The sequence below is a fragment of the Podarcis filfolensis genome (genome assembly GCF_964270895.1).
Source record: "Podarcis filfolensis genome assembly, chromosome: 4".
NCBI classification, from domain to species: domain Eukaryota; kingdom Metazoa; phylum Chordata; class Lepidosauria; order Squamata; family Lacertidae; genus Podarcis; species Podarcis filfolensis.
The window spans coordinates 78,705,894-78,730,333 of NC_139607.1; the positions used below are offsets into that span (position 1 = coordinate 78,705,894).

At 41.1% G+C, this 24,440-nt stretch overlaps 2 protein-coding genes across 11 annotated transcripts in view; one reads left to right on the forward strand and one right to left on the reverse strand.

Annotated features, from left to right (window-relative positions):
• FLT1 (fms related receptor tyrosine kinase 1) overlaps positions 1-11,564 on the forward strand; it is a 136,217-nt gene extending 124,653 nt beyond the window's left edge. For all 9 annotated transcript variants that reach the window (XM_083608986.1, XM_083608988.1, XM_083608981.1 and 6 more), the window contains 6 exons: positions 1,009-1,108; positions 5,584-5,689; positions 5,855-5,997; positions 6,572-6,647; positions 9,019-9,110; positions 9,858-11,564. In XM_083608986.1, the coding sequence (XP_083465112.1) occupies positions 1,009-1,108; positions 5,584-5,689; positions 5,855-5,997; positions 6,572-6,647; positions 9,019-9,110; positions 9,858-10,059 (719 nt within the window). In that variant the 3' untranslated portion in view covers positions 10,060-11,564. The remainder of the gene's footprint in view (positions 1-1,008; positions 1,109-5,583; positions 5,690-5,854; positions 5,998-6,571; positions 6,648-9,018; positions 9,111-9,857) is intronic.
• Positions 11,565-12,830: 1,266 nt separating this feature from the next.
• PAN3 (poly(A) specific ribonuclease subunit PAN3) overlaps positions 12,831-24,440 on the reverse strand; it is a 59,946-nt gene continuing 48,336 nt past the window's right edge. For both annotated transcript variants that reach the window (XM_083609040.1, XM_083609041.1), the window contains 7 exons: positions 24,109-24,274; positions 23,181-23,268; positions 21,469-21,608; positions 20,505-20,634; positions 19,194-19,258; positions 18,242-18,380; positions 12,831-15,810 (listed from right to left, as the gene is read on the reverse strand). In XM_083609040.1, coding sequence (XP_083465166.1) covers positions 15,670-15,810; positions 18,242-18,380; positions 19,194-19,258; positions 20,505-20,634; positions 21,469-21,608; positions 23,181-23,268; positions 24,109-24,274 — 869 coding nt within the window. In that variant the 3' untranslated portion in view covers positions 12,831-15,669. The remainder of the gene's footprint in view (positions 15,811-18,241; positions 18,381-19,193; positions 19,259-20,504; positions 20,635-21,468; positions 21,609-23,180; positions 23,269-24,108; positions 24,275-24,440) is intronic.

Below are 24,440 nucleotides of genomic sequence, written 5' to 3' on the forward strand. Positions count from 1 at the left end.
TTCTTTAGAAAGACCTTACCCATTCCTGCACTTTTCTCTGCGGGCCATAATAGCAATAAAGTCTGTGAGATCTTTCCCAGTCTGCATCTGTACTGGAATTGTTTTTTCAAAACGTTCTAAGATGTTCTTATTGTTTTATCACTTGTTGTTTGCCACCCAGGGCTCCTTTGGGAGGAAGGGTGAGATACAAATTTAATAATAAACAAACAAGCAACTTTCAGCAGCACAACCACAATCAGCTCTTGGATCTCACAGTGCCAAGCCATTGCCATTCACAGCTGCTTCCTCCTCATACTAATCCATGGGGCTCACAGGCAAACAAAGACTGAAATTATCATCTTTGGGTGAGCATGCCATCTAGGGTGGAAATGCTGAGCAAGACAATAATAATAATAATAATAATCTTTTTTAAAAATGCAGGATACAAAATCTGTCCTGCAAAGGAAGCAGCAATTTCATTCATCAAAGAAGAATGGTAGAAGAGACAGACACAACAGCAGAGGAAATTGGTCCATGCATGCAGTTCCTTAGACAAACAGTCTTCTGGTTGTTTAGTACTTGTTGCTGGGATTGCTCTTGCCTCATAATTAACTCTTACTACCCTGAGAAAGGATGAACAATTGAAAAGCTAAGCTAAAAGAAAAGAATATAGAAAATAGTATGCCCCTACGTTACATCAGAACTCATTGCCCATCACCCAAACAGAACAGAAGAGTGGTGGGAAGCAAAATAGATCTCAGACTTACTTTAGAGCAGGAAGGTGGCTGGCTTGTGGCCTCTTGATGTTGATGGGCTACCAGGTCCCATGCTGACTGGGGCTGATGGGAGTTGAAGTCCAAAACTTCTGGAAGGCCACACAGGTTAGCAACTCAATTTAGAAAATGCTCAGTCTCTAACAGGATGCAAATGTTGTAAAGGTTCACATGTCAGAAGTGTCTGTGGTTTCCTTTGTTATTCTCTCCATTCCAATTTCAGAGTGTGTTTTTTTTTTAAATTCTTCTCTTTTAGGTGCATCTCCTTATCCAGGTGTTCAGATAGATGAAGACTTTTTCAACAAGTTAAAAGAAGGCATAAGAATGAAAGCTCCAGATTTTGCAACCCCAGAGATGTACGAGTGCTTTGGACAGTATCATTTTTGGCATGCATTACTTTGGGACAAACCAAACAGTGTGCACATGTAACAAAATGCCACCAACCTTCATTAGGATAAAAGTGCTTTGGGAATTTAGAACAGTAGGATTTGGGAAAGAGGTGCATAAACCTTCCCAGCCTGTTACTTCTATGCTTGATATCACCCTTTCCCCCGTTGCTTTTCGTGCCATAGGGTTTCAAATGTCTTCATTTGAGAGCCAGTGTGGTGTAGTGGTTAAGAGCGGTAGTCTCGTAATCTGGGGAACCGGGTTCACGTCTCCGCTCCTCCACATGCAGCTGCTGGGTGACCTTGGGCCAGTCACACTTCTTTGAAGTCTCTCAGCCCCACTCACCTCACAGAGTGTTTGTTGTGGGGGAGGAAGGGAAAGGAGAATGTTAGCCGCTTTGAGACTCCTTAAAGGGAGTGAAAGGTGGGATATCAGATCCAAACTCTTCTTCCTCTTCTTCTTCTTCTTCTTCTTCTTCTTCTTCTTCTTCTTCTTCTTCTTCTTCATACCCTCACAAATACTCATTTGGGGTGGCTAATCTGTGGCCATCCAGATGTTGTTTTTTTTTTAATTAAATATTTATTGGTATTTTCAGAAAACACACAACAAACAAAAACAAAAAAAATAAACAAAATATTCGAAACTAAACAAAAAAGATAGAAAAAACACATACAGTTTCTGATACTTATTTTCCTCAACCTTATTTCTCAGACCTCCTCACACCTCCCCTTCTTGTATTCCAATTTAAATTGTCAATTCAGCAAGTCCTTAACTTATTTCTTCACCTTAACTTAAACATTTATTCTAACATACTGTTATTTTACTTTACTTCTTTTTTCCATTTCCTCCATTTATTTTTTAACAGCCTTATTCTCACTTAGTTAAAAAAAAAAAAAGAAAAAAAAACCAATTTCACCTTATTAAAATTACACATCAATACTTATACCTCATTAATTTACTCTTGAACCTTTTTCCTAAGGTCGACCAAAATTTCCCTTCCACGGTTTACCCAATTTCCTTACCACTAACAAAATATAAAACAAACAAAGCAATGCAAATTATCCTTATGTACCCTTTGGATTCCCAACCTCCACCCACCCTTCTCCCGGTTCCAGTCCCCAACCAATATCCATCAGTCTTTATATTATTTATTTAGCCTGGAGATCTCAGGTCCGAGGCCCTTATGTCTCTCTCAGTTCCTTTCTGCCGGTCTCTTTGATAGACCTTGATGTTAAGCCCCAGGTCTCGGAGGGGCTCCGGCCCAACAGAATCGATGTTGCTTCTAGCCAGTCCTCCATACTTAAAAGCAAAAGCAAAGCCTATGGGGTATTCCAACTCTTGTTTCAAATTTCTTTCAAATCCAAATGTCCCCACAGCTCCAGCTTCCACCTTCAACAAATTTATAATCCTCAGGTCTTCAGATCTCCTCAAAAGAGGATCTCTCCATTTTCCAAATTCCCAATCAAACCAGGCTTTCCGCATCCAGTTTTTATTGTCCTTTTTGAATTCCACCTCCATCAACCCCAGCCAGCAAGGCCAATGGTCAGGGATGATGGGAGTTGTAGTCCAACAATATCTAGAGAGCCACCGCTTAGCCACCCCTGCTGTAGGCAGATAGTTAACCTAGTTTTAAGGGGGAGAAACTGGAACAGAGAAATTATAGGTGGTGAAAAGGTTAAGCACCACATTCTCTACTCTTAAGTCACCCCTTCCTGAATCATTTTTTTCTGCTTTCCTTAAAAACATAATTTGGCTTTGGCTTTAGTTAGGCCTTCAGCTAGCTTTTTCCTTAAAGGAACTTATCCTTAAGATCTGCTCTCTGGGTTTTGGGATTCAAGGCAGGGGTGCCTAAGCTGTGGTCTTCTGTATGTTTTGGACTTCAGCTCCCCTAAGCTCCAGACAGGATGGAGGGCCACACACACACAATTTAGGATGTATACTAGTTCCTATGCCCGTCTCACAATCAGAATGATTTTGTGTAATTCCTATGGAGACACATTCACGGAGAACATGATATCAGAAAGGGACATCAAAACGATTTTGGGGTGGTGATCCTGTAAGTTGGGGCTGGGAAATTGGATTCAGCCAGAGGGCCAGGTCTGGAAGTGGCCAGCCCCACACAGACTACTTTGACAGGTGAGGCCACACATCCTCCATTCACCTGGTGTCACATAACATGAGGTAATTGTGGCTTCAATCTGCAGTTGCATTCCCAATTCTTCCTTTGCAGCTGGATTGAATTCAAGCCATGGCTGCAAAGGATGGTTTGCTCCTTTGCATCATCAGCTTGAATTCAAGCAGTGGCTTTAAAGGAAGAATTGGGAGTGTACTCAGAATGCACTGCCCCTTCTTTTGCAGGCAAAATTCTGTACTTTTTTCATTTCTCTGTTCAGAGCAAAAGAAAAAAGTGACAAATTCGAGAAGTGCTACATTTTGCCTTCCCCTGCAGCAGCTGCCTCTTGAACTTTCCCATGCTTGATGTCATATATGACGTCAGGCTAAGAAAGATGGGTGTGGTGCCCCAAAAACGACTTGCTGGGCTGATCTTGAAGCCCATGGACTAGAGGTTCCCAACCGCTGATGAAACCAGACTCCTGTATGCAGGATATTCCCAGAAAAATCCAAATGGATGGCAATGCAATATGATGACACCAAAAGAGCCTGTTAGGATCAGTGGTATTAGGAAGCCCAGTGAATACAGGCAGTGGCGTAGCGTGGGGGGTACGGGGGGCCCGGCCGCACCAGGCGCAACATCTGGGGTTAGGGCAAATCCACGGGTTAGGGGGCGCAAATCCACGGGTTAGGGGGTGCAAATTACTTGCCTTGCCCCGGGTGCTGACAACCCACGCTACGCCACTGAATACAGGCTCCAGATTAATTTAAATCCAGGTGCATTTGCAGGAGCCCTTGGAAGAACCACAACTCTAATAGTCCTCCTTGCCTGCCATGCTGTTAGAGGATGGGGGGAAAGACCTACCATTTTTTCCTACTGTTGCTGCTCCCTACTGGTAGGACAGGGGAATATGTGTGTGTGTGGTAGGAAAAATGGGAGCGACCTTTGGGTATGGGGAAGGCAGCAGGGACAGGTGAGGCAAATGACAGAAACATACCTGTGTGAAGTTGAGTGGAGCTGGGATGTCTTCTCCTGCTGGGGTTTTCATCTATGTAGGAGAAGACATTTGGGGCTTGTAAAACTCACCTCTTCTTTTGCAAGGGATTTTTACAGGCCTCCCAAGTTAGGTTTCTAGTCTGAGCTTGAAGAACTTCCCCAGCATCTCAAATGCGTAGCACATGCATGACTACTACCTCCTAAAGTATGGGTTAAAATTCCTGTCTGAAGCCAACTGAACCTCCTTTGTTATACAAACAAATCCCTAAGCCCTGCATCTGAGAATCTACCAGACATTGCCCACACACTATTAATCCTATCTTAAGTGGGGTGGGGAGGTTGGTAAATAAAAGCAAGGATTCTCAAGAAATACCACATGAGATGTGCGACATCCCGTTCCCCTTTTGATGCTTCAGCATCACTCTGTTCAGCCACCACATTTACTAATAGTCCTATGATGGCAAAACTACAGAATGAAACTTTCTGGTTTGGCCATTGTGAGGCCTGTGTGCTTTGGGGTGGGTGTATGGATAACAACTGAGAGAGGAATCTGTGAAGAGCAGCAGAGGTTATCAGAGATTGGGGGCAGAGATCTGTGATGCAGGCTGCTGAGGGCTCCTGGTGTTTGGCTTATGCCAGAGAAGGTCGATGAAGCAGCTTGATAACCTTTCAAACACATGAAAGGCTGATGTGAGCAATGGCGTAACTGGCGCTTGGAGGGCAAGAGATAATGGGCTTACACTGCAGTAGAGAAGCTTTAAGATTTCAATGCAACAGAGATTTTTCTAGCCCTGAGATTAGTCTGGCAAGCGAGCAACCAAGCTATGGAGCCTTGTGAGGAGTTTAAGTATTTGTTCATCATTCACATGTGGAAAGAGGAAGAATGAAAAAGCAGGAGTTTCATCATCACTGTACTGACTTCTTCCTCACTTTCCTCAGAACCTGAATCCTATGAAAAATAATTAAAACTGCAACAGTTAACTCTGTAGCTTAACTCTGTAGAAATGCCTGAAATACCACAAGAGGTTTGATGTGTTCTCTACTGCACGGCACTGATGGTTCTTCAAGGCACACAAATGCTCTGAACTCTGGGGGTATCGGTAGCACTTTCATCATTTCTGTATTTTGTTTGAAGCACATAAAATCAGAGAGAGTTTAAGTTAGAAAGTATGAGAGAAAAGAGAGAGAGGGAGGTGGACGTCTATAGAAAATAATTTAAAAATGGATCCCATGTTTCAAGTTTGGGTTAAGGGTGGCTCCCAGATCTGAGGTCTGCTGTTCAAGTGTGAGTCATAGAAGTAGTGCTCATGATACCCTGTCTTTTGCTTTTGGCAGATATCAGATCATGCTGGATTGCTGGCAAGGGGATTCAAAGGAAAGGCCAAGATTCTCAGAGCTGGTGGAGAGATTGGGAGATCTACTTCAAGCAAACGTAAAGCAGGCAAGCAGCAAAATGCAGTGTACACCATGTTTATGGTGTTTCAGGGAGGTCATGGTTGTTTGACAGTGGAATGGACTCCCCAGAGAGCTTGTGGACTCCAATGCTTGGCATTGTTTTCACACTATTCCTATCTGTTTGATAATTTTTATACTTCTGTTTATGTAGGATGGCAAAGACTATATCCCTCTGAATACTATATTATCAGTGGATCCTGAATTTGACCATTCCTCTCCAACTTCCCCTCATCCTCATGAGAGAGGAAATCATTCAGTACCAGCCTTGAACTACACAAGCATCGAAAACACTGGGTATGATGGAATACCAAGATATTTTACATATATAGCAAAGTAATGACTAGCAGTATGGATTTCGTGCATGCCCTCTAAAGTTTGCCCAACCATCCAGAACAGATTTAGGGGATGTGAGGGGAAAGATGGGGCCAAGTCCTGTTGCACAACTGGATCTCATTCTGCTCATGCAACAACTTAGTTAAATCCCGCCCATAAAGTTAGAGTGTGTTTCTCACCCTTGTTCAGATGTTCACAGGTAGGAAGAATATAAAACAGAGCAGCTCAATGTACATACAGTGGTACCTCGGGTTACATACGCTTCAGGTTACATACGCTTCAGGTTACAGACTCCGCTAACCCAGAAATAGTGCTTCAGGTTAAGAACTCAGAATGAGAACAGAAATCGTGTTCCAGCGGCGCAGCAGCAGCAGCAGCAGGAGGCCCCATTAGCTAAAGTGGTGCTTCAGGTTAAGAACAGTTTCGAGTTAAGTACGGACCTCTGGAACGAATTAAGTACTTAACCCGAGGTACCACTGTATAGGGTATGTTTTGAGATCATCTAACAAGCTTTTTCTTCTGCTTGCTTTTCAAGGAGATATGTTAATGCCTTCAGAATGAAAGTCAAGACCTTTGAAGAACTTTCACCCAAAAACAAACTTGGATGTGATGTAAGTCACGATCAACCTACTAAAATGTGTGGTGTGTGCCATTTTAGATTCAGCCTTGTGTTGCTGAGCTAAAGAGGAATACAACAGATCCTTTGTGGTCCTCTTCCTCCAGGATGGGCTGATGTTGTGGGAAGAGTGACTCATTTGCTGTGCAAGTTGGTATTGTCCTGCTGATGTACACGGCGAGAGTAACACGCTTAAAAGTAGCATTATTTTTTTTCATACTGTTAATTAGCCAAATGGTAAATAATGTGCTGGGTGTGATATACCTGTGTGGAGAGAGTGTTTGTATGTTGCAGGGACCTCTAGGAGGGATGCAGTGCACACTCCCCACCACGGCTGGCCTTTTCTCCGTTCGTCACAGTAGAGTGTGACAGTGGAACTAGTCTAATTACTCATTCATTTCTATCCAATCCTTCCATCTAAACCTCAGGGCAGTTGATGGGCAAGCTCCCCAAACCACAAACTGACTTGGGAAAAAGTTGGGAATATATCACTTTAAAAAAATTTACTTAGCTATTCTGACTTTTTGAAATCACTCACTCACCTACCTCCCCAAACCCCTTTCAATAGGAGCAGCAGATTAAAGGAGCTTGTAGGACTATGGAGCTTGCAGTAGCCCTTGGAAAAACTATAACTCCCAGGAGCTATGGTGGCCTTCTCTACTGCTGTATTAGCAGTGAACAAATTTTGTAATTGTAGCTGGCATACTACCCCATCTGCTCCCATCACAACATGGAGTGAGCGCCTCCAGATGTCATTTTTATTGTGCGTACACAGTGATTTGTGCTCATGGTGGTGTTAAATAAATGAATGTTTATTACTACGGCCAAATAGCCAACATACTAAAACCAGAATTTCTGCATAGTTCTTTACAAAAGCGATATACACGATCAGTGCTCTCTGTGCCTACAAAAGGTTTAGGTTTGGACATACCGCTTCATTCCCAACCAGTGCCATTTCTCATAGCTTCCTGCTGAAATCCTGTAACTTTTTGTCCCACAAAGGTTCTGGGTTGTTTCCCCACCCTATTGCCCAATTTAGTTGTGCAAGAGTGCCCCCTCCAGATGGCAATAATGCAGCAACGTGGCAAAAGCAGCACATAATAACCAATGCAGCGGAGGGGGCAGTGTAGTGTAACTCCACCACTAATGTGCTATTGTTGTGTCAATGGCAGGACCCTTCCAAACTGGTGCTTTTTTGCAGGTGTATTCTGCAACACCAAAAGGGGACATGTACACACACACCCAGACCGTTTGTGGGATGAAAAACTTTATCAGTGACTGGGGAAAATTTGTAGATTGTTTGAAATGTAATTGTACACACATAAATTCATTAGGATTAATTTAAACCAAACAGTTAAAAGGAAATTTGAAGGAGTAATTAATAATTAGAACGACAAAGAAAATGCAGTGTTATGAATTAAAATAAGAAACCACAAAAAGGGTGAGGGGAAACAGAATATTTTTGTGTATTGTAATATTGGAATTCTATTGATGTAAAATATTTTTAAGAAAAACTGAAAATAAAATTTATTTATTTTTTAAAAATAAACGTTTGTGGGATGAAAAGTTACAGCATTTCAGCAAGAAGCTACGAGCCCAACACATTGCAGAATACACCTGCAACAAACACCACTGACTTGAAGGGGCTCCAAGACTAATTTATGGAAGGAAGAGGGCTGATGAATGAGAAGAAGTGAGGTGGTTGGATAGGTAAACTAGGAATTTTAATCTGAGCCAGAGAAGAATTGGGAATATGTAAAACTTGCTTCTGTGAGCCAGGTCTCCTTTTTGTGTCCCTGAAGCTTGTAACTGAGTCTACGCTCAGAGAACTCCAATAAAATATCTGATATGTAAAGATATGCTAAACCAGAACACCAAAAAGTGCAGTCCTACTTAGTCTCAGTGGACGAAGAGTGTCAACTAAGTAGTAGTTATCAATTTGATAATTTATCACTTTTTGGGGAACAGAAATACTTTTTTTACCACTGATCATACACCACTTTTCTTGCAGCTAACATTAGGCTTATTCACATATTATCCCTAATACAACTACAAACTGTCTCTAAACATATACAAATATTTGTGGGTGTACCCTTGTTGATTTGCACAGCTAAGCTGTTGTGTACACAGCACAGACTTTATGGTCATTGAATGTTACATGTGAATATAGGTGTACAAACTCAACTCTTTGCATACACAGGTACACATTTTGCACAGTTGTTGAACACCCTATATGGTTGCACTTTTACCAAAAAGTCAATCTAGGGCCATGTAGATGATGGGTTATTCAGAGTCAATGTGTAACTGTAGTAAACTTGAACACACAAGGAACAAAGTTGCATTACCGAAGGTGTGTTCTTTTTCAGGATTACCAGGCCGACAGTGGGATGGTGCTGTCTTCAGAAGAACGGAAGCGTTTTACATGGACAGGCAGCAAACAAAAGCAAACTTTCTTTGGGTATGTGATTTCAACGACTATTCAGGGTGCAACAAGACACAAAGTGGGGACATTTGCTAGGAATCTAATTGAATCTGTCACTTAAAGGGGGTGTTAACCCTATTCCTGTGAGCCATTTTCCTGAGAAAGACCACTCTCCATTCATCTGCTGTTTGCCCTATGGGTATCAGATATCATATGGGTATATCTTGTTCTATGGGGTGGTTTTTATGGGCAGGTGGAAGATTGCAAAAGGGGGAAGATTTACACCTCCTCCCACAGCACTGGTCAATTTTGTCCCTGCCTTGTGTTTTGAGTTAGCAATATACAAAAACGACATTATAGAGCTGGGGGCAGGGTGTGGATTTTGTTCTTAGTACCCCTTCCCTTTCATGACTCAGCGTAATATAATCAGGATACTAAAATGGCAACATGACAATGGAGGGATACAAGAGCGTCATTTTTGTTCCTGCCCTCCGCCATGTTGTGTTAGCCGCCTTCCTCTGCCTAGCTCCTGTCTAGGGAATAAGGGCTTGTCCATGAAAAGGCTGTATTAACAGGAATTATTCTAAGCAGTGAATAGACAGTAAGGAAGTTGGTCAGACTTGCTTAAAAGGAAAAAAAAAGAAAAGACTGTCTTGTTTTGGGCATGAGAAATCCTAAATGCAGTTCCCAAACAAGTTCGTGCTCTATAGCATTGGTGAGGATAGTGGAAACATATTAATGATACATAATTTTAATCTAACACACGTCTGCTTTTGCTTGTAGCCTCCTCTCTGGCAGCCGAAGCAAGGAGTCTGTCCTTTGTGACACCGCAAAGCCAAAGGTTTACAGTTCCAGCTGCGGCCACATCAGCGATGTGACTCTGCCATTTACCCGCGGCAGCACCGGCTGGGAAGGGAAGCAGACGCAGGGCTCCTCTCCTCCCAGCTATAACTCGGTGGTTCGCTATTCCACTCCTCCAGTGTAGCAAGGAAGGACTTTGAACTACTCAAAGCAGCTGCCCCTCCACTGAGCTGCATCTCTCCACTATCACCATTTAAAATATTGAACGCTCCTTCCTGCTACTCAATGACCCAACAGCACCCCTGTAGAGTACAGGCTATTTCTGGGCTGTAGCACTAGCTTCCACCCAACGGCAGGAACCCAGTAACTATTCAAATGTGAGAGGGGAACAGCAGGAAAGGAACCCTGTGCAGTGTATTTCTCTCACTTCCTAAATACAGATCCTTACACTGGTCTCAGGCAATGCTATGGGAGGATGGTGAAACTGACCAGGCTAGAAGCTGCTTCTGGTCTACTTAGTTATATGCTTAAGGGAGATTGCACTTTTATTTTACCCATAGAGTTTTGTAGATACATACCCATTTTGCTCTCGTGCTGCTGTGGAATTGTTTCAGCTTTGAAGGAGTGTGTTCAGTAGAAACAGTTCAAGCAGATGTAATGGGGACACAATGAATGCATCAGCGGCAAGGGTAGCTCTGCAATACCTTATTAAACATTTCAAAACCATACAGAGGTTGTTGAGGCCTCAGCTCCCTGCATAGCTCTTTACCTTGTAGCTTGCTGAAGCAACATATACACTGCACAAAGTAAATATGCACAATAAACACAGGTAGGATTCAGGTTTTCTTGAGGCAATACTGGGGACTCCCTGGCGCAGCATCTTAGTATTTTCCATGAGAGAACACACAGTTCTCTATGTATCTATTATACTATAGTCTGCTTTTATACTCCCAGCTGCAAGTGACAGCAGAGGCACAAAGCGTCAGGCCAACCTGCTGTAGCTAATCAGCAATAAAACCTGCATCCAGCTGCAGCTTTGCAGTGTCTGAAATACCTGTTGAATCTTGTGCTGCTGCTATTGCAACTATTGAATTTATTTAGTGCTAAGAGTGTGCTGCTAGGTTCATTTTGCCAAGGGGCAGGTAGTTATGGTAGTGAACCATTGCCTTGGTTGACCAGTAAGCTACCACGATGGCTGTTCTATAAAAGCAGCTGATGTCGGTCCTGCTGTTCCAAGTTGGTTATGCCTAAACTTGATTCACTGGTTTCAATGACAATTTGTCACAATTAACCTGAGCTGGATCAAGGCCAATAGAGTGAAGAGTGTTTGGGTGCTGGAGAATTTTAGAACACTCAGTTTCTAAAGCCATAAGTCTGTAACCTTTGTGCTCTTTAATTAGATGGAACATCAGCCAACTATTCAGCCATGACTCTATTATTAAAGCCAATGGATCTATAAAGAGCTGGAGTGAAACTCCTGGGTTTATTTTCATGTAGGGCATTAGTAGTTGTAAAAACAAATATTTTTTATATTCAAATCTAATGCTTTTAACGAACCTTTTTTAAAAAACTGGAATTTACAAAGCATTCTTTAACTGGATGTAAATATCTCCTACTCGTGCCTTAACTTTTACCGTCTATTTTTACATATGCTTTCTAAAGTTTCACAATAAAATTTATTTCCAAGCTTCATTTGAGAGATTATTGGTTTGCTTGTGTTCATAATAATTCCACAATGTTGCAGAAGTGTCTCACTGAATTGGTTGGTTTTGGCTTGAAGCAGCAATTTCAAGTAGCCAAAGTATTTGTCAAGGCCTGTCAGAAGATCGACCTTATTTCGAGGGGATGAATTCAAGCTAAGTCACTGGTAGTGTGATAAAGAGATGCTTCTTCATTCTGTGGATCACTGGGCCCTTCTAAAGGTGAGTTTTTTCTCCATGATCTATATGCAGTTGCATGCACAGAATTCTGTACTTGCCCAAGGCATCGTTTGAATTCAAAGCTATCAGCAGGAACGATGGGCTTGCCATCGTGTGTAGCTGTAGAAAGGAGTTGAAGACAAGCCTTATCCTCTGGCACATGGGCTAATATGATGTGCAAGCATGCTTTTGCAACCCACATGCTCACAAGCTGTTAAGCATACTCCAGCTTGAGAAAGAAAACCCAGGGACAATGAACGCATGCACTTTTAGAAGGTGTAAAGATGAAAACTGCTCTTGTAGACTTTTTGCAGGTTTAAAAAAATACCTGGCAGGATCCTAAAGTTTTTTTCTGCCCTCTGACTGCCAGAGATAAGAATACAAAGCAAAACTTGCTGCAACTTTCATTTTAGCCTACTTGCAAAATGAACTTTCTAAGCAAAATCCATTTCAAGCAACAGGTGGTCCAGATTAATTTATGCAAAGAAAAAGGCATACTGGCACTTTTATGCAATTGTATAACGTTCTATGACTTTTTACACTTTATATAAAACATATCACAGGGAGGTTTGAGGGTAAAAAGGCCTTGACCATGCCTTAATATATATTTATTTTCAGTTAACAGTTCAAATCAATAAAAAATGGAAAACTACACAAAACTCATGCGTAATTTTCCAATAAGTAAATTGCCAAATGTATCTTAATCTGATATGGGAGCTCAAACAAAAGTTATTTAAAAAGCATTTTTCAGAGGGTTCGAACTACTTCAGCATCTGGAGTCAGTTTGATAACGAACAGGCCAGCTCTACCATTTGCCTATCAGCAAGAAATGCACATCACTGTTCTCTTGAGACTGTATACTATATCTGAACACCAGATAAACAATGCTTGCAAGCCAAACACTGTTCCACAAACCCTGCAGTAGAGTGGGATGGAGTAACATATGAAGAAAACAACTCCATAAAATAGTTTAAGTCAACTACACAAGAAGTGGCACACAATACCCACACCTTTGCATGCTCAAAAGAAGGCTGTGTTATTTCTGGTATTCTTTATTAAAAATACTGCTGTACACATGAAAAGAATGAAAAACAAGATTAAAAGGTAACACAGAGTGGGATCATGACATCAGAATGTAACACTGGTGCTTTTTAGGGGAAGCTGTTCACGTCTAAAACTTTACTGGAACAAGGGAAAATTAGAAGGAAAAGAAAGACATTATGTACCCCGAATAAAGTATTTACAGTGTAGCAAAAACAAAAACCCAAACAAGCAACCTAAGAACAGGTAAGAAAATTTAAATGGACTAACATCACATGATTTCAAAAGGTTGTCCTTTCTGTGCTTTCAGCTGTAAAGATAGGAAGGTCAGAATCATTTCCCCGCATGAAAAAAAGTATGCCTTGTTTAAGAAAAACATTGCTGCGCTGTTTTAGGGATTACATACATAACTCTTCCAATGAGTGGAACATGCTAGTTTCTGGACAGCCTTCTAAATGGAATTATATTGGAGTAGAAGGGCTCTCCCCAAAAAAACACCAAAGCAGAAAATTCCAAAACACAGACCAAATAAAAACAAACAATACTCCACATTGTTCTATGCATTACCCAACAGCAGAAATTTATTGGATGGCGTTTACTTATGGAAACTTATTGGCTCTCTGCTCTCTTTTTCAAAATTATTATTTTTTAACCTTAAACCAAGTCCTGAGATTACTGGGGCTAAAGCAATGTACACTTACAGAATGAGACAAATAAGCAAAATGCAACTTGCCGTTTCAGAGGTGGGCATGTTGGTATAGCAAGGATGAGACTGAAGGCCCTGCATTACAAACACCCCCCCTTGCTTTTCCCAAAATATTGGTCCACAAAATAATCCGTCAAAGGTTCCCAGTTCCCGCAACTGAAGAGATGATCCCTTTCATTTTCAAAGAAAACAACAGTGGGGAAAAGAAAAGAAAAAGCCTCAGCCCGCATATAAATTAAGCATTCAATATTTCTTCTAGAATACAAGTACTACTTTTTGTACAAAAGAATTACAATATGATTTTTCAAAAACATATAAAAAGACAGCTGCTCTTCCTCATATACATGAGCGAATGATAAAAGACTGGTTGCCAGGTTCATATCTCAAAGTCCCTGTTCCTTTGGACATTAAAAAAAAGAACAACAGTGTGGCAACTGTTATCTTCTCAATATTAAACATTATGCTCCATTTAAATTTTTTTTCCAGATAAAACAACTGATTTTATTTATGCTACCAAACCGCAGGCTCTGCAATTTCTCATTTAGAGGCGCAACAGGTGTCCCTAGTCTTCCACAGCCTTCCTTCTGAAGAGCACTGCTTTCCTTGAGGCAAATCTAAAGGAGTGTCATCATTAAAGCTTATAAAACTGGACAGGATTATTAAAAATTCACCTGAAATTACAAATATTGAGAATTAATAAAATGGGTGCCAGTAACATCAGTTGCAAGTGCTTTGAGTCTGTCCTGACACCTTTGGAGAGAGTTTCCACATTGTCTTCATGGTGAGCACCCAGTGCTATTAAAACATTCAGTGCTGGGAAAAGGATGCAGATATACAGTCTTCACTACTGCTTTAAGAAAGGGGGGAAATTATACGTATTTGGCAGTCTTCAGTATCAAAGTGTAGGTGTTCCACTACAAATTCCCTTGAATACCCAAGCTTGAGGACAAATGCAGGTCCAATATCAGAAAGTTAATTGCGGGGAAAGAAATCCCAGGCTTGAAGACTGAATATTCATGTGTTGAGTATTATCAAAAGTAATATTACTTTGGGCTAAGCAGTGACTGCAAAGGCACAGCAGACCACCATTCTTCCAGAATCAGGCTATAAAACTTCAAAAGCTCTTGATGCCAGACAACTGCTGTGTGTAGTTAATCTTCCAAACAGTGTCTTTGTATCTGTATCCAGTGTAAAGTACCATAATAAAGCTGTGGTTCAAAGAACAAAACTTTATACAAAAAAAGGATACCATAAGTAAATTAAATGAATAAACTCCCAAATCCTCAGGTCTGTAACACAATTCCTTTTAAAAATTCTATTAAAAATTGCATAAATGTGAATGCATCTGACTAGCAGTAAAATATACAAACAGGTATTTTATTTAAAAGGCGCTGGTTGTGTTTAGAGCAACTGGGATATGCTCTCAAAGTTACAGATCTCAAAATGGTGCTGCTTCGCTTAGACAAAGCTTCAGCCAAATAAAAGGGGATTTTACATGTGAGATTTCTATAATACCCAACTTGATTTTTTTCTTCCTTTTTTTAAAAAATATGCATCTTCTGGTTTTGATTGGTGAACCTAACAGTGGGTGGCATAAGACACGGTTTTACAGAGGTTACAAGCTACACTGTAAATTTACAGAACACAATTTCTATGAAATTATTCACCTGGTCCTTTATAGTATTCTGGGGTGCAAATAATATCAAAACAAATAAATTCCGCAGTATATTCAGTGGCAAAAAAATAAAATAAAATTCCCAGAAATGTCCTTGCAAAGAGATTCCCTTAGTAAGTATCCAATGTGGCAAAACATCAGAGATCAGAAAAGTCTTAAAAAAATTAAAATTAGTGCATATACGAGTGGAAAAAATAAAAGCAGGAACATCATACTCCTGATGCGTTCCTTATTTTAAAATAAATTCTTCACAGATAAAGCCTCCAATGGCAGCCAGAGCTCAAGGGTAAGCAAAAACATTCTTCCCTTCAAGTAACAGTGTACCTGACTGAAGTGCAACATCTCCTGCTGTTTTGTTTCCCAAAATGTGAAATGAGATGACGACAATCAGCTGTAGTGCAATTTGCTATTAGTTATGTTCTTCAGCAACGTCCTGCATGCTTTCAGCAAGTACTACAACTGGCCGTTCGCGGCTGCAATCAGTTCTTGAAAAGTATTTTCAAAGCAGCGTTTTAGGTCACTATACGTCACCACAAGTACACTCTTCTCATCTCTGGAAATGAGGCTTATTTTTTCTGGCACACCAGCATCTAGCTGAAATCAAAGGGCAGAAAACTTCCATTAGTAGGACTTGATACCATATTTACAAAACGAATGGTTTTGGCTGGGATCTTGGGGTGTGCTCACAGGGTGGGAGCATCCTGGATATAGAGTTCTGCCTCCGATCAACATCTCCTTGCAGCCTCGGGTGCCCACTAAAAATCTGCTCCAGGAGGCTGGGAACCTCTCTGAGGCAGCACAAGAAGGAATGTGGTGGGGTCAGGGGTGGGCAGCTCAATAAAAATATCGACCCAGGATGTGACAGCTGCAAAAAGGGTAAATTAGGGCTTGCTAGGGAAGGGATTGAAATTAAAGCTGCCCATGTCATAATGCCATTATCCAGATCTATGGAATACCTGCAATTTCAGTGATGTGTAATAATGGTCACCACACCTCAGAAAGGATACAGTGGTGCCCCGCAAGACGAACGCCTCGCAAGACGAAAAACCCGCTAGACGAAAGGGTTTTCCGTTTTGGAGGCGCTTTGCAAAACGAATTTCCCTATGGGCTTCCTTCGCAAGACGAAAGCCCATAGGGAAATCTCCAGGACAGCGGGGAAGCGCAGCGCGTCTTCCCCACTGTCCTCGGACCTCCTCCGAAGGCTGGCGGTGGGGCGGAGAGACCTTCTCCCCGCGCCAGCCTTCGGATGGCTGTCCTGAAGACTTGCGGTGGGAGGAGGGTTTTCCTTCCCACCGCCAACATTCAGAATGCTGTTCTGAATGTTGGCGGTGGGGAGGAAAAACCCTCCTCCCACCGCAAGCCCCGGGAACAGAAGAGAAGCGCTGCGCGCCTGTTCCCGTACCTGTCCTGTCCTCTGTTCCCGTACCTGTCCTGAAGGCTTGCGGTGGGGAGAAAAGCCCTTCTCCGCACCGCCAGCCTGGCAAGCGGTCTCCATAGGAATGCATTAATTGATTTTCAATGCATTCCTATGGGAAACCGTGCTTCGCAAGACGAAAAACTCGCAAGAAGAAAAAACTTGCGGAACGAATTAATTTCGTCTTGCGAGGCACCACTGTACTGTGGACCTGGGAAAAGTGCAGAAAAGGGCAACCAAAACCATCAGGGGCTGGAGCAACTCCCCTATGAGGCAAGATTGCACTATTTGGAGCTTTTTATTGGTGTGGGGGGGGAGTAAGTAAGGAGGGGTTATGATAAGAGCTGTATAAAATTATGTGTGTGAGGGGGGAGTGGATGGAGATGTTTTTCTCCCCCTCATAATACTAGATCCCAGGGCCATCCAATGAAAGTTTCAGGACAAAAGAAAAGTACTTTGTCACACAGTGCACAGTTAAAACTATAGGATTCGCTGAAAGGACCTTCAAAATCGTTCAGCATGTAGTAGTTTTCCATATGCAGGATTACACGACAAGTGGGAATAGTCAAACAGGCAATCATTCATAAACCACACAACACAACACAACACAACAAATAGCTTTAGGGCAAGAGGACTGGGAAAAGATAGGGACTAGTCTAGTCTAAGTGCATTAGGCATTTTGTTCCTTAAAGTCTAAATTGAACGAAGAGATCCCTATCAGCTTCTGAATTTAATAGTAAGAGGTTAACCGTTTTGAACTAGACACAATAGAATTTTCACTGAACATGTACAAGAGAGGCCAGGGTTCAGATGTAAAGCTAAACCACAATTTAGCACAGGCACCCCCAAACTCAGCCAAACTCCAGATGTTTTGGGACTACAACTCCCATCATCCCTAGCTAACAGGACCAGTGGTCAGGGATGATGGGAGTTGCAGTCCCAAAACATCTGGAAGGCCAAGTTTGGGGATGCCTGGTTTAGCACCACAACAGGGGAAAGCCTGGTTTACCTCTGAGCTCATGCTCCCCTTTCCTCCTTTCTCCTCCTCCAGTGCAGCCACCAAACTGGAATAATTTGCTTTTTAAGCTGAGCACAGTTTGTCACATCTGACAAAAACAAACCAGTAGGTTTAAACTACGTTTTTTATGGAAACAATTCATGGTCAGAAACCATGGTTTGATCCTAGCATATTTCAATAAACCACAGTTTAAACTACAAACAATTTGTCCTTGACAGATGTAGAGCCAGTTAGTTTTAAAACACAGATGAAGAGGGGAGCAGGCAAGTCCAAGACTCCCTGCAATGCATTACTGTACCACAAAGCTAGGGTTTAGTGTCATATCTGAGCCAGGCCAGTGTCTCACATGCAAACATTGCTTCTGATGCAGCCAATGAAGCACTCATTTGCACCACTGACACCTAGGGCATTTTAACAGGGCCACCATGCACACCGTGTGAACTCACCTGCACACACAACTGAAGACCAATTTGAGAACCATATCTGCTTTAAGACAACTTGCTTGCAGCCCAATTAAAAATAACAGGAGGAGGAAAGACAGACTAGTTACATAGTTTATGTGCAATAAACGTAAAATACAGTCACTCATTTACCTTGTTAAGACAAGAGATAATGTGACTGAGGTCTATCCAAGGAGTGCCCGTTTCTGTCACCTGATGAAAAAGATGGTCCCTAAACAGCTTCAGGAGGTATCTGTCTCCAGTTTCTGACCATGTTGGGTCCTTCTGAAATCTATTGTAAAACAGAGCGTTTTGTGTTTCTTAGTACAAGTTCATAAACATCTCAGACTAAGCGTTTTCTGAAGAAGTTTCTACTTTTAGCAAGTTATTCCCCCCACAATTTAAGGAGGAATGTGTGATACACCCTTCAGTCCAGAGTTTAAAATTAAAAACAAGCTTTTCATGGGGCTAAAAGCATCTTAAGCAACTATGCTGCACATCTCTTTCCTGATATCATAATTTAGCTGATTTTGAAAACCAGGTTAATAAGGTTTTTAAGCGGGGGGGGGGGGATCCCTACCAGTTCCTAATGCTCTGGATGAAACAATCTATTGCTTAAGGTTACATTTGGCATCATTAGTCATTGAGGTCAGACTTACAGTGTCCAGGAGAATGCAATCTCTACAATTATCAATTACTGTTCCCAGTCTCCAGAGTTGGCACTGTAGCAACTGTATGCACTTGGAGAGTATTTGCTGCTGTTGGGAGAAAAAACTGAAATACCTTCCCAAGAATGCACCAATAGTTTGGAGTTTTAAAATCGTTTGAAATCTTGCAACTTATGAAACATCACCTTGCACTAATAATTCTCTATCTTCAGACAAGCCTCAAACCAGGATCTATTATCCAACTGAAAAGTGAGTGGTAAACACATATTCACATACAAAGAAGTTCTGGACAGTGTGCTACCAAACTGACCAAAGTAACCTAGCCCATCTTTCAGAGGCTTCTATACTTTGCAAGTCCATCATCATGCGTGAACATTCAAGACCCTTTGCGGTGCCTCTTTATAACACACTGATGCAGAAAATGCTGAATTCCTTACTCTGGCCTCTCATTGATTGTTCCCAGTTTTGCAAGAAGCCGAAATAATCTTCCATTCTGAACTTCCTAAATGACAAGAGAAAAATCAAAGCTTGACAATCACTATTTATATTTTGCTCTTCTATTAAAAGTATAAATTATAATCAAATAACCATATAGTTAGATCGCGGGGGGGGGGGATAAAACTTACATTTCACTGAAAGCAATGGGACTTAAATAATGTCTGTCGTGTTCATTTTAATGAGAACTTAGTTCAACTTATGTCTTTACACTCCATACAAAATGGAGAGAGACCTCCTTATCTACTTTTAATCTTAAAAAAGGCTATTCAGGAAATCACACCTTGCTTGATAATCACAGGAGAACAGAGGAGGACTAGTATACTTTCATATACTACCACATCTTTATGTTCTAAGTAGTAGGTTTGCCTTCATTTTTCAGAAGGCTGTATCACTGTACTGGGCAGCGATTTCCATCATGCCTCCAAGATCCATTTTGAGCTCCAATCAGTGCTGTTATTTGAAGACCACTGCAGGGCAAGGTGCCCTTCGGCAGGCAGTGTTAGAAACTGAGATATGAAAGCTAGGAGCTAAATGGCACCTTAAACCCAGGTTATGGGCACAACAATGGAATGTCTAGGTGCGCTTTTTCATAATAAGAATACGAAGCTGAAAATGAATGAACTGCCGCTAAAATATTATATTCATTTTTCACATGGTCTAGTCCTTCCCCTGCCCACCCCCCTAATATTCTTAAGAGGGTCTCTTCTCTAGTCTTCAGGGAGTAGCTGGAAGTGGGAAGGCAGGAAAAGGTCTTCCTTTCCTTCCACTCTACAGTTTGAACCTAAATCTTAGGCGCAGTACTGCATCCAAAGCTCAGAAACTGCTCGTGCTAATGAAATTCCCTAATTCAAAATGTGTCTAGAAAAACGGGAGTTTCAAACACTGCCAGCCAGTTAGCATCTTAGCTGAGATACCTTGCATCTCACCATTGACTTTCTAAAATGGGCAGAAGTTAATAGCTTTACCATTCCACTAAATAGGATTATTAGCCAATGAGGTATGTGAATATGTATGGATCAAAGTGAAATCTGTGGAGACTCTGAGGCTGGAAAACCACTGATCTGTAACACAGTATCTTCCCAAATGCCTTATCATTTAAACAGCAATTGGGGGGGGGGCAGATGGGTACATCACCCTATGGCAAGATGGGCAGGTCTCAATCGTACTACATTTACAGACTTTGGGAACCTGTTGGCAATATCAGCTTCCCTAAGAAAATAGAGATGAATGTGCACTATCTTTGCATTTACCTTTGCAAGGTCTTCTTCTATTACATCATTTCTCATTTGGGCAGCATCCAACTGAGTATAGAATCTTGCACCAATCATAGGCATGATATCATTTACACTTCGAAGCCTGTTTTGGTCAGTCAGCAAATACCTAACAAGGCAGTTTTTAAAAGTTACTTTAAAAACAGGGCTAAAGAAATAAGTTTCTTTTAAAAGAGGTTCCATCTGTGAAAGCTAATTTTATTAATCTATAAAAGTGAAAATATGGCACAAAGCTCTACTTCATATACAGAACATTTAACACCACTACAGCTATGTGAAAGACAGTAGCACCATTAGGAGGTGACATTCGAGGCTCTATTTATGTGACTGGCTGATGATGTACTGCAAAGTTGTTTTCCATTTTTCCTTTTATCCTGCTCTTCTTCCAAGAACTTCAGGCAGCACACCTGGTTCCAAAGTTTTATCCTCACAACAATATTGTAAGGCAGATTAGGTTGTGACTGCCTCATGGCAGAATGGGAATTTGAACTCCGATATAATGCAACTTTTACTATACTAGTATAATGCATAAGGAGCTAACAACAAATATATCAGGATCTGAAAAATGCTTAAGTTCAAGGTTAAGGACAATATTTTTTTTTTTAAAGTTCATGCTAATTTCAGTACAAGTCAACAGCAACTCAAGAGATTCGGCTACACAACGTTCCTAATTAGGAGGGTAAATTAATTTTGTTCCTACACTTTCCCTACTCACCGCCATCCCTCTATATCTGAACAGTCATACAGAAATCCTTCCACATAGGTGCTGTACTAAGGTCAAACTAATCACGGAAGAGAGGATCTTGTGCACACACATTCAATGTAGAAACATCCCATGAACCGCCACTCCCAATTTAACAATGTGCATGAACAACTCGTAAGCAAATTGTCACTGGCACGTTTTAACCTAGTTTAAAAATAAGTTGATTTCAAAGTAACTTACAAAATAAGATTCTTCAAATCAGAGGAATAGTTGATTGTCACCAGTTCCATTGCTTTCTGCAAATTCTCCCTCTGAATTCCTGCCAGAGAATTGCAAGCCAAAGACAACACCACCTTCCCAAGGGAGATCAAGTCTGCTTGCTAAAGAAAAGTGAACAAATAAGTCTAACCAGGGTCAGTAGAATATCATTAGCTTTCCTAGCATTGAAAAAAAGAAGATAAGAATACCTTAGATGGGACCAATTTAACATAATCTCAAAACTGAAAAAATTACCACAAACCACTTCATCACATATGTTTCTTTTAAGAAATATGATGCCATATAGTCAAGTTCAGCTCCACTTAAAACTCTCTACCCAATTTGCATAACTACGGAGGGGGAGGGGAGAGAGGAAAAAAAATCATTTTTTCTGTTCTGATACTTTTTTCTTTGCTGTGCTATGCAAAGCTAGAGGGCTTTGTTTGGTGCCGACAGCCAGCCCTGAATCTGCGCATTTAAATAGTTGTTTAAGGAGAGAAGGCCTTTGGAGAGTGAGAACCATGGCGTTTTCTCTTTCTTTCCACCCGAAAGTGTATACTGCAAGGTGCGGAGCACATTAACCTCAGGACATGTGTCCCTCCCTACAAACGTTATTCCCCTTTTAGAACACTTACTATAAGCTACTAGGGCTGTGAACAGGTCAATTCACTACTCTCCATCAATCTCAACATCCAGTTTCCTTTCTCCCTCCCTCTCCCTTAACTTACACTTCAAGCAACTATACATATCTTGGAAAGCTAAATATTCTTATCAGATCTTTTTTTTTAATTAAATTTACAAATATATGCATTGCAAAAGCATATAGCAGCACTTCAAGTTTCAAGTCTTAAAACAATTAATTGGCTTCTTGAATGCAGTACTTCACAGGAGCAATTGGCCCTATTTTCCTAAAGTTGATGTCAAAAGTACGAATGCCTACCTACACAGCCCTCTCACTTTTCTGCCAACAGGTGAAGAGAATCCTTTCCAAACAAAGAGGTGAACATGTAAAACAGTTGTAAACTTAACAATATATATTGTGCTTTACCGGCTGGACTGAGGTGTTTTTCATTTAGTTGAAAGTTAAGAACAAAGAAGAAAAAACAACTTGGTTTTATGGCAAACTTGCATGCTCTCCATTCCATCTGGAAGAAGTTAGTATGATTGTTGTTGACAAAGCTAAGGTGTTTCTTTAGTTCTGAGTATCAGCTAGATTTCCTCCCATCTCCCATTATTGGTTGTCGTTGAAGAGGGTTTTAGAAAGGATGAGACATTTCTTTTAATTTATGCACAATATGCCCAAGTTTGATGTCACTGATTCAAATGTATCCCTCACTATCCTTTGCGCTAATCTGTTTTCCACACACTATCTTAAATTGTAAGTTCGTTACAGATGCAGGGACTTGCCTGCATTTTGCTTCCAAAACTTTGCAAAGCACTGCTAGTGCTGCATAAATTGTAATGGCAACTAATGAACAGCAGTCCTTGCCTATATGCAAAGGCAAATCTTTTTTATGTTTTAATGCTACCAGTAGAGGAGGCTGCTTTAATAAAGTTCATCCAGAGTAAAGAAAAGCATGTCAACACCAAATGTTCTTAAGGAAGGGAAAAAGCAATATAAAGATAACACAATCATTGATGAATATTCACTAACCAAATAACATGAAGTAAAGGGGACAATATTGTGATCTTACCTGATACTGGGCCATGAGGGCCAGGGGATTGTTTTGGCTGTTATCAAATGTTAACACATCAAAGACTCCAACGCAGTTCACTCGCAACCTTGATGGGAGAAGGATTATATAGGAGAAGAGAATTATAAAACTCCTTAGTCTGCTTGTTAGACTTGCTCTGCGACTTCTTTAGTTACATCAGCAAAGTTTTGCTAACAAACTGGTATTAATACCAATTGTTTATCAATCTGTGAGGGTAGAATGAGGGTGCACTGATTCTGTGCACACCCCAAATTATGAGGAAAATTGGGATGATGCAGGAAAGGTTCTCAGAGCATTGCCAAGGTGTCTTGATTCGGATAAGAGACTCCCAAAGTTTCTGAGTGTGTCTGTGGGGGATCTTTTGTTCTGATGAACAGGTGCAGCTTTGAATCACGGTGATTTATTTTCTGGGGGCCCTCCAATCAGAGTGATAAGGGGGAGGGATGTGGAAGTAAACATGGACTGTCATTCTCAGTGTTTGACTGTGAGAATAAACGTGCAAGTGGCAGAGTTGGACTATCTGGGTGGCCTTCTTTCCAAATCATTTTTTTTCTAACAAACAAAAATCATAGCTCTCTCTCTTTTTTTTTTTATTTCACAGAACATACTTTCAGGAAGGGGCAAGGACAGCCAGAAAAAAACAGCTACAACCAGACAAGACTTATCCAGTATTTTAAAATGAATGTAAAATCATCTAGCATGATAGCCTCTGGCTTTGTTCAATTGAACTTTGGCAGGTTTCGTGACTACAGTTTTCACAAACTAGGGGAATAGCGCCATTTCTATTTTTTTGCTCCAAAACAAGCTTGCCCTTGGGGAGAAGCTCTGCATCTATGTTCCTGAAATTTTGCTGGCTTCACCACCTTGGATTATCAACAATGCAATGGTAAAACGTGTTTCCCGTTACCTTGTTTTTCCAGTTACCAGAATCTTGGTGGGGTCCATCACCCGACAGGCCAATCCTGCTGTATGAATGGTCCGCAATGCAGAGCTGAGCTGCACAATGTAGGCCCAAATCAGGGATTCTGGCAACAACCCCGCATGTTGCCGAGGCAAAGGTCCATCATGCTGACCTATCAGAAGAATGGGAGAAAATGAATGAAATCTACAACTTTCAGCTGTATAAGTGTTTGGATAATGAATACAAAAGTTCTTTCAAAATGCTAGTTGATTAAAATCGTTATCTGCTTTATTTCAAAGCAACTGGCAATTGTAAGAACAACCCATCCAACCCAATTA